Source organism: Lycium ferocissimum, chromosome 3, assembly GCF_029784015.1.
Source record: "Lycium ferocissimum isolate CSIRO_LF1 chromosome 3, AGI_CSIRO_Lferr_CH_V1, whole genome shotgun sequence".
Taxonomy (NCBI): Eukaryota; Viridiplantae; Streptophyta; class Magnoliopsida; order Solanales; family Solanaceae; genus Lycium; species Lycium ferocissimum.
Genome location: NC_081344.1, coordinates 635,431 through 646,202, shown reverse-complemented (window position 1 = coordinate 646,202; position 10,772 = coordinate 635,431). Strand labels below are relative to the sequence as shown.

Here is a 10,772-nt window from a genome sequence, read left to right as displayed (position 1 = left end):
GTTGTATGTAAGATGGTTGGTATTATTGTTGATATTGTGGCCGAGTTCCATTCTCGGGTTGTTGTTGTTGAATTGGTGCCGAGCCCGTATTCTCGGGATGGAGTATTTACGGGAAATGCCAAAATTTCGGTAGCCAAGTGTCGTTGAAAGATCCGGTTCTAAAGGCTCTAATCAAGCTTTGGGTAAACACGACCAAATTGTAGATTTTGGCGGATTTGCAACAAGGATTTGGAGAAGCGAAGGAGCGAAAAGAGGTATGTAAGACTTTACCTTCCTTTCTTGGGCATGTCTTAGACGTAGTAGGCTTGAACACCAGGCCTCGGGGACAATTCCTTTCCTAGAAATCCGAGACTGAAATTAGTTACTATTCATTCAGTAGAATTGAACTAAAAATGGTGTGAAATGTTGAAAAAGCTTCCTAAACCCCTAGAACCTGCGTAAAGAGGACCCGATTATCTTAAATCATTATAAATAATGCCATGAGACGTAATATATGTAAATGGTGTACGCTATCTCACCCGGCTCGGTGGACCCGGTGTGCCCGGAATTTTTCCTATCGTTTCGCTTGACTTGTTTTTGGGAGTAGAATCTAAGAAATCTTCGACCGTGTCCCGATTGTCGAACGATAAGTACAGTATCATCCTAGTGCAAGTGTATCCACGACGAAGGTGACCTTATAGAGGTGACGATGAAGCCAAAGATGAGAAAAGTGCCTACGTTAGATATGTAGACTATATACTTTGCTATAAAAATGAAAATATGAGGATGTTAAACTAATTCTGGATATTCCAATGCTATTGTAGGTAATGGCTATTCTAAGGATTTTAAATACATGGAATATTGCCCTACTGTTCCGATTGATGCGTGTACTCGACATACGTATATGTATATGATAACCGAATTAGAGCGCTATATAAACGCTGATAAATATACATGATATAAGTATATGGATATGATAGCAGAATCAGAGCGCTATAGACGCTGGTAAATGTATATGATATAAGTGTGTATATGTGACAAAAAGAATCAGAGCTATAGACGATATATGTGTATGTGATATGAATATATATATGAAAGAGTCGGGGCGCTATGACGCCGATATATACTTTCGGGGAAAATGGAGATAAGGGCGGGCGTTATATATACGCATATCCACCGATCGGTGGAGTATGGCACACGATATCGTCCCGGACGCGGATGCCCGGACGCGGGGTGTGCATATTATGGTTAAATGGATCGGGCCGACGCCGGCAATATAATATATTCTTTTTTTATGTATATATGTATATATATGAGTAAGGAAAGCTAAGAAAGTACAGCATCTGCCCAAGGGCACTTATAGGTACAGGCTATCCTCTTGTCTCATCACAGATTCTATAATTCCATGGTATTGTTGTTCATACTTACGTTCCTGTTCGTATTATTGTTATTCATGTCTTACATACTCGGTACACTGTTCGTCCGACCCTGCTTCTTTAAGTAGCGTTAAATGCCGCGTGAGTACTCCCGGATGGATAACGGCCGATAAAAGATGTTTCAACGAGTTGGCCGGCTCGGTTGCTGGAGTGTCGCCGAGTCGGCGTGCTATGCTATGATGTCTTGTCCGTACTTAGAGACTTTGCAGACGAGTCGTGAGTTATGGGAGCCGCTTTGTATATTGATACGAGCTTTGTACACGATATATTTTATTTGATTTAAAAGCAACGAAAGAGTTTTATTGTGTATGAGTAATCCTATTAAATATGTTTGCTTTAAAGGTTCAAAAGAAAAAAATTTCAGTACGTAGTAATAGTCAGCGGGTTCGCTCGGCTTCGGTTACGGGGTCGGGTGCCCATCACACCCTGATCAAGATTAGGGTGTGACAAAATAAATATGAGATATAACACATATGAGCCAAATATATATGATGTTACACCTCAAATTTTCGCACGTTAAAGTCGCATCATGAGTTAGTCGACGCAAGTTCAAAAAGAAATTATCTTGAAGTTAAAAGGGATTGAGCTTATTAATATAAATGGTTACAAGAGTCTATAAATAATATTAGTAAGTGGCATAAGATTTGGAGGGTGTATGAATCTAAGAAGCATGAGTTTCGTCAAAAGTCGGCAAGTTGGGAATATGATAACTTGTACTTTTGGGTGAGATTAGGAGTTCTTCAAATGCTAAGAAAATAATAATATGAAGTTTTTAATCGTATAATGGTCGTTTGTTGAGTTTGGAAGTCTCAAACGAGTTGTAATACAAAAGTCGACAAAGGGAGTCACAAGTTAAGTTTGTAAATTTCACTGAAATTTGAGTCAGATGCATCGGAGCTTTTCTCTCAATCTACTTGGAGTTACGGGGTGATCCACCTACCAAATCGAAGGTCTACGAGTCTAGTTTCCAGAGCATTTTACCATTCATCGATACAATATCGGAGAAGAGAGATATTCGCGTTTCCGTCCAGGGACATAAACTGTCACGGGAACGGTTCTTTTAAATTGCCCAAGTATATATAGGCCCTTGCACGAATTTTCTTCCATTTTCTCACCATCTCCAACCTAGAAAACCCTCAAACCCTCTCCAATTAATCCTCCATCAATCTCAATCCAAACCAAGAGCAAATATATCAACTTTAACATGAAGAACAACATGGCAACTTCAAAATTGTGATTTCTTTACTATTTCACCTTTAGGAGGAAAACCTTGCTTTGAAGTAACTTGGGGTTTGAAGTGATTTTCATAATATAAGGTATATTTTAATTTTCTTTTGATCTTTTTGAACTTCTACAAGTAATTGATCATAGAAATTGGTGAAAACCCCCGTAGAACAAGCTCTTCTATATTCTTATGAAACTTTCATGAACTTAGCTTATTTGTTGAGCTGTTTTATATAGTTTTGTTGTGTTGTTTGGAGTTATGGTGCTATGGATGGGATCATATTGAAGAGGAGAAGTAGAAAAGTAGAATTTGGTAGCGTTTTACGCGAAAATTTCGCTACAAAGAGGGCCTATAAATTCATGCCCATGAATTGCTTGATTAAATGTCTAAATGAAGATTTCTATAAGCTATGACCTTGGTTTTGATCTTGAATAGTCCGTATTATGTAGGAAATCGATCGTAAGGCATTCAAGGACTCGGGAAACATATATAACTCCATCGACGAGGTATGTAGGGCTTTTTATTCTCTTTGTGGCATGACTAGAATTCGGATGACCTTTCATTGAAAAGTTGTTCCATTAGCTTGGATCGATCGCGTTCCATGATAATTGAGCTGACATATACTTCATCTATGACTTGTACCAAATTATGTTCCACATCCTCTTTTGGCTATCGATTAAAAGACTTTCCGTTCAACTTGTGTCTATTACGTTCCAAAATGGTTAAGCTTACCTCTTCTCTGAAATAGCTTGTATTAAAGTGTATTCCCGCATTCTTATATTTCTTGTCCATCACTTAAAGATTACGGACCTTCCATTGATATATGTTTCCACTAAATATGAGATGAATAGGATTCCTTGTGATTGACTAATCTTTATTTCATGTATGATTGCATCAAATGCCTTTCATGCTTCCATATCTCTTTTGGCCACCGAATTGGAATGTTTCTGCTAAATTGGATTGATCATATACCATCCGAATGAGTTGAACTCTAGTTCATGTGTAACTCATACCAAGTATCTTACATGTTTTCCATGTTGTTGTCTCTTGAATTGAAAGGTAAAGAATGTAGCGACAATAATGATAGTCGGAGGGTAACGACGATAGGTCACTCTGACTCTTCTTATGATATCTCTTATGAGGTCAGTCTTGCATTGTACTTATATATATGTATTTATTTTCATTACCGAGCCGCGCTATAGTCGGCCGGGTAGACACTTATATGTGCACCTAGACATGTTTCTTTCTTTACCGAGCCGTGTTGTAGGGGGCGGGTAGGCACGTACCGTGCATTGCCAGCGATCGGTTGGCGGTAGATGATGTTATGATGATGAGCTCACTTTGCCGAGGATTTATTATTGTTATATGATATGATATATGCCTCTACAATGAGGAGTGATTTTACGGGCATGAATTTACATCTATATCATAATTATGGTCGCCCTCAGTGGCCTCGTTCAGAGTTTCAGGTTGTCTCTACATCTTTTGCCAAGTTATCTGTATCTCTTATGCTTATGTTATGTTTATACTTACGCACATACTCGGTACATATTTAAATGTGACGCATTTTTTGCGTTGCGATCATACCCCCGGGTACGATAGACGGATTGTTGTACCTTTCTCAGTAGGATACCAAAGTTCAGTAGGGATGTTCGCACTCCATTCTCCGGAATTGCTGGTCAGAGTCATTAAATAGGATATATATATATATATATATATATATATATATATATATATATATATATATATATATATATATATATATACACACACACAAAGTATGGCTATGGGTACGTCAGGGCCACTGTCCCGACCAGTTGATGCATATTAGTGCTTTTAGAGGCTTACATACTACCAGTCAGTGTACAGGTATTGTGTTTGGCCTGTCCGGCCTTTTGACTGGTTGTCTTTCTTGGTTATGGCCTTGTTGGCCCTTGTAGTACATATAAGTTTTGTTGGGCCTTTTCTGCTTGCAGGTTGTTATGATATACTTCTTACTATTGTTATTTAGCGGCCTCGTTGGCCTATGATTCACGTTATAGAGTTTAGATATCATAGTTGGTTCGCTCGGCCCTTCGGGTGCCGAGTGCCGGCCACACCCCCAAGATTGGGGTGTGACATATGAGATACAAGACGTTTGAGCCAAATACATATGAGATACATATGACGAAATACACTCAGATATGAGATACAAAGGAGAAGAAGCCATGGATTCTGGCTAAACGAGATGCATTTAAAGGGGAGAATACAATCAAAACCAGTTGGATCTCAGGCGAAATACAAAATACCACTGTATTTACACCAAAAAATGAAGAATACATTCAAATCCTTTAAAAAAAATACACTCTATCCTTTAAAAAATACACTCTATGTACCCTAAAAATGGAGAATACAATCAAATCTGGTATCTCCGGCGAAAATATAAAATACACTTTAAATCTTAAATGGGACGGAAAGACGGAGTTAGACTTGGTGAACGAGTTGAGGTGGGATCTCTGGTTGTGGATCTGAGCGGTGGGATGTGATGGAACGATTTGAGATCATTGAATCAGAGCGTCGGACCTCCGATTGTGGATCTGATCAGCGGGATGTGGTGGACGCTTGTGGTTCGCGGAGCTTCGGTTGCTTGTCGGAAGAGAGCTCCGGCAGTTGTGTGAAGGAGAAGGAGAGGAGAGAGGTGTTATTATTGTGGTTCGTCACTGGAGCTCCGGCAATGGGGCGACAGCTGTTGTGTTAGTGAATAGGAAGGAGAGAGAAAGTTTTTTAGGGTTCGGAGAAGATGAAAGATCTAAAATGTGTAGTGAGGGAGAATAGAAAGAGGTATATGTATTTTGGTATAGCTACCAAGATAATGTAGAAAATTAATTTAGCTACTAAATATAAATAAATCAAAAGATAATTATTATCAATAATCACCTCTTAGAAGAAGCTACACCAAGTAATTTTTTCTAAGCTTTTACCCAAACCATAGAATGGCCCGCATACATCCAGCTCAGAGACTGAAACCCACAAAGCCCATATATAATGGCCCAGCTCATCCTACGGCCCAAATACTTCCAGTTCAATCTTAGTTGGCAGTTGGTACTTGGTGTCCCTTTGTTCTTGAAATTAGCCAAAATCAATTGTACATGGACATGAGTATGACCCTTTAATTCTCTAGGTTTTACTAACTGTTTGCTTTCTTGTGATCATCTTTTTAACTTAACCTAATGTAAAATGATCAAACGAAAGCTTTTTGTGCTTATGACACCAGCTTGGTCTTAATATAATTCTTTGAAATAGTGCTCATTGACCACTTCTGAGTCCTGTCTTTGGAAAATAGCCATTGATATAAAGTTTTAAAATTTACAAGTGAAACTTTAAGACATTATCATGGAGTTTCACATGTGGATCTAAAACTTTATAACAATGACTATTTTTTTATTATATTTATAGGAACTCAAAAGTGATTATTTGTGAATTTTACCCCGTGACTTAATTGTTCTAGTCTCAGCATTTTATGTAGCCTCTTGGAAGGTTCGAAGAGCTTAGCTACAACTACAAGCTAAGTTGGAAAACTAATTACTACATAGTCTGATCCATTTAATGATACAACCAATTTAATTCGAAACAGATCTAGTGTGGAAATTGTCCGCCTTCCTCTCCTTTATTGCTTCACAGAATAAAACAAGTGCTACATATATAGTGGGACAAGACTATAATTGAGGTTCATTTCATTTTGACACTCACAAAAAAGGCTATAATAGTAAATCGCCCCCCCCCCCCTCCCCCAAACCCCCTCGTTGTCTCAATATGTTAATTTGGTACATAAATACTATAGTCCAATTTCCTTCTTGTTGTTAGCTTGTATTATTTATGGTACATGAATCATTTTGTACCATTCTGATTCTCATTATCAAATAAGAATAAACCAAATTGGAAAATTGTTTACGCACGTAATTTGTTATTCCAACATATAGTAATTGGTATAAACTATAAAGTTCAATATTACGTACTCAAACTCACTTCTTTTACAATAAGAAAGACTATAAATAAAAAATTTGATTTCTTTATTTGCATTATTTTTATTGATTGCACAAACAAAAACTATTACTACTACTAGTATATTGCTTGTTGTAAAAGAAGTATATTTCTTGTTGTAAGAGTTTGTCCTTGTTCCCTCTTCTTTTGAACTCATACACATTAATACACATAGTTTGTATATTTTAAAATTCTCCCCCTTCAGACCACCGACTATCAGAATCAACCCACCGCTCTCATTTTTGCTGCCCTATTTTGCTGATATTAAGACAATATTATTTCATTTTCTTCCTGTTATTTAATTAAACTCAATGAAACAGTTGCTCAATATCTTTTTTTGTTCCCTAATTTGTTTTTCTTAAAATTTGTTTTTCAAGAACATCACCAAAAACAAATTCAAGTATCCAAAGTCACTTGCACCAATGGGCGTAGTTTAGTAGTCAATACTTAGTGGACGAGAACAATTCAAGTCTCAGATTCAAATCTTTGCGTATACAAAAATACAGGACCTGTTTGCCATGAGAATTATTCATTTTTTTGGAAATTTTTTCAATTTATTTCAAAATCAATGTTTGGCCATGAAAATTTCAAATCTAACTTGAAGTTGGATTCGAAATTTGAAAAACAGCTTATAACCTGTTTTTCAACCCCATCTTCAAAATTTTTAAATAAAGTGTTCTTTTCTTTCTTTGCAAGAGTATAACCAAACACAACTCTAACTTCATAAATTCCAAGTAAAGTGAAAAAATATTTGAAATCTATTGGCCAAACGCCTATTGGGTGATTTCTATTCATATGTTCAAGCTTAATGAACAGAGTTGACTGCGTGGGGGAAGTCGTAAATGTCCCATGGAATTAATCAAGGAGCGCCCCAATTATAAATAAATAAAAAATCCAAACCTATTAGAATTTGGAGGATCTCCTCTTTTACTTTATACTTTTTTTTTTCTCTTTTAAAAAAGTCCTCTACTTTTTCTTTTTCCTTTTGGTTAATCATAGAGAACCAACATCTTTATAGACTTTAAAAAGTCTTTTCTTTTGGTCTTAAAAAAATGTGATCTTGATTAACAAGAACACACTCCTCTATACTCTTCATCCTTAATCTTTCCCATACATAGACACAGCTACAAAAAAGCCAAAACAGAGTGCTCAGATACACCTATATAGCAAAGAAAACAAGCTCTCCACTGTGTGTCTGTGTGAGAAAAAATGGGATTTACAACATTGGGGTTCTTCTTCATTTTATTTCCAGATGATGATTCCACCATTATCACCAAAACCAAGCAAAAATCCAATCTTTCTTCATTTAAATCCATTAACACTTTACTCAAACCTTCAAATTCCACTCATCTTTTTCCTAAGGCACAATTTATAATTTCCATTTGTGTTCTTTTAATCTTCATTACACTTCTCCTCTTCACAATATCCACTTTTGAACCATCAAACATACAACTTTCTACTAATTCAGTACCACACAAATCAAAATCATCATCATTTCAACAACATGCATTGCAAAAAATGGGATTTTTATACAGAAAAGGTACAAAATCTATGAATGATTTAATTATAGCTCATGTAAGTGAATCTGTCACGTTACAAGAACTCAAATTGTTTACAAGACTCATTTTAAGGTCCAAAATCACTTCAAAATCTGATCTTTTATTCATATTTCCATCAAAGTCCATTCCTTTTGACAACACCATTATTCAAGAAAACAACTCATTCTTGAAAATCCTTAGTAAATACAAAAAAAACAACTCAACATCCATTTTTGACCCGACCCATTTCTTGACCCGGCCCAAAAATGCTAATGAAAGTGAAGAACCAATATGGGGTCGAAAAAAAATGAGCAATTTCAGTGAAGAAAATGATAATACTGAGTCAACTCGGTTGAGTTATGGCTCGGTTATCGGGTTTTATGCTGATGAACTTGACCCGGAAAATTCATTAAACGGGTTTATGGATCATGTTCCAATGAATTTAAGAAGATGGGCTTGTTATACAATGTTATTGGGTCGGGTCAGAAGGAATTTTAAGCATGTAATATTAGTTGATGTGAAGGAAATATTGTTACTAGGTGACCCACTGAGTCGAGTCAAGAATCTGAGTCAAGACTCGGTTGTTATATCAACAGTAACTCAGTCGAACCATCGTAGAAAAAACGTCGAAAAAAATCATAGTAAAAAACAAGCAAATCCAGCGATTATTATGGGGGGATTAAGAGGGGTACGAAGATTATCGAATGCAATGTTGATCGAAATCGTTAGAGAATCGATGCAACGTAAGAAGAAGAACTCGGTTACTGAGTCGGTTTTGTTGAGTCAACTCGTTGGAAATGAGTTTATATTGAAGAATGTTGAGTTAATTTCGGGCGAGTCAATTGTTGAACTGAGTTCACTCACTGAGTTGGATAAAAAATCAGGTTCTTTAGTAATGTCATTATTGAAATATTCAATGGTTAGACGTGGAAATAGTAATGTGGATATTAGTTCTGTTTTTAAGAAGTATTTGTGTTCATTTCCTTTGGAATCTACAGCTTATAGTGATTGTTAGTAGCTAAATCAAGTAGGAAAAAAGGGTAAATTATAGGATTATGTTTAATTTTCTGTTTAGGCATTTTATAGTAGTACTTTGTAGTATTTGTTCAAAACAGAGTTTGTACAATTGTGTCATGTAATTTTCATGTTGATGAGATGATTATTCCATCATGATTTTTATGTAGCAAAGTAATATATGAAAGAATTGTTAGACAAATTATGCACGGAATAATAACGTAATAGTAAATGTTATATGGATCGTTTGTGAAAAGTTATGTATGTCTGGAGGGGCGGAAGGGTTCATTTGAAATTAAGTGGAGGTCTCAGAAGAATCAACGGATGAGTTGTGGTTAGGAGTATTTAAACCTAGAGCTGGCTGATTCTCCTCTAAATGTGTTAAGGTACAACAATTGATTAAACATCTAAAGGCAGTACAATACCATTTGGATGTGAGCCACGACAACTATATCAAATAAAGGTAAACTTCGAATAAATATGACCTCAAAATAGCGGAGATCCAGGTTGGCTAGTAAGACAATGCGTAGGTTCACATATTGTAAATGAGTAATCTCTTTGATGAATATAGCCGTAAGCAACGACACTAGGCTCTATGCGCACTGACACGTGCAATACTGTAACTAACATGTTAAGTATTCCCTGGAGAGTACGTTTACAAGAATGAAATTTAAAGCAATTGACAAGGATCCACAAAAATGGTGGAGCTTGTGATTTAATTTGATGCAAAGTGATGAATCTTATCAGAGCATATGCCATCCTAAGGTGTTTCTAAATAGATGAATTTATCAACGTCTGGAATGATAAATCACAAGTCACATTGGAAAAATTCTGATTCCATAACCCAAGTGAAACCAATGTCATTCTTAAAGGTGACAGCCAATCAGGTTGGTGTGTGTCAATTTATGATGAGCAATCAGTAGCAAAGTCAAACAAAAGGAGTATTACTTCATCGATTTTCATATTTGACAACTGTGACGGTCCAAGGAAGAACTCTAATTTTCATAAATGTTTTCACTCTTTTCGTCTGCATTGATCATAATATTTACTACACATATATCTTTTATTTTGATAATTTTTTTTACATAAACCAACAGGGGCATCACGCATCAATTAAGGATTTAACTATTCACATGTACCTAATATAAATACCAGCCATTATATATGAGCTATAGCTGTTTGCCTGTTTCTATATTACAACAGAATGAAAAGTGAAAGTGAAAAAGAGAGACATATCTCACACACACATTATGAAAACAAACTTTGTTTTAAGTCAAATCCTTCACTTTGCAGGCTTGGGACTAAAAGAATAGTAGGGATAACATTCATCTAGTTCGTCCTTTGGGTACAAGTATAACCATTGAACGCCATTGAAGTGACTAATTATTGAAATTAGGAGGATTTAAAAATAAAAAAATTGTTGGAGTGATCATGGGACAAATTTGCTTGTGTACTATTCGAATTTAATCAGTTTTGTCCCCGGTTAAATTCTTGATCTAGTATTACTCCCATTATTAAGAAACAGTGTCACGTTTGTCCTTGATCCCTAAAGAAGTTCCA

The 10,772-nt window shown here is 36.0% G+C and overlaps 1 protein-coding gene across 1 annotated transcript; it reads left to right on the top strand.

Moving 5' to 3' along the window:
- The first annotated feature begins 7,644 nt into the window (after nt 1-7,644).
- Nucleotides 7,645-9,414, top strand: LOC132050802 (uncharacterized). The gene has a single exon (XM_059442158.1). It carries the CDS (start codon nt 7,870-7,872, stop codon nt 9,211-9,213), a length of 1,344 nt encoding a protein of 447 aa, XP_059298141.1. The 5' UTR covers nt 7,645-7,869; the 3' UTR covers nt 9,214-9,414.
- Nucleotides 9,415-10,772: the final 1,358 nt, after the last annotated feature.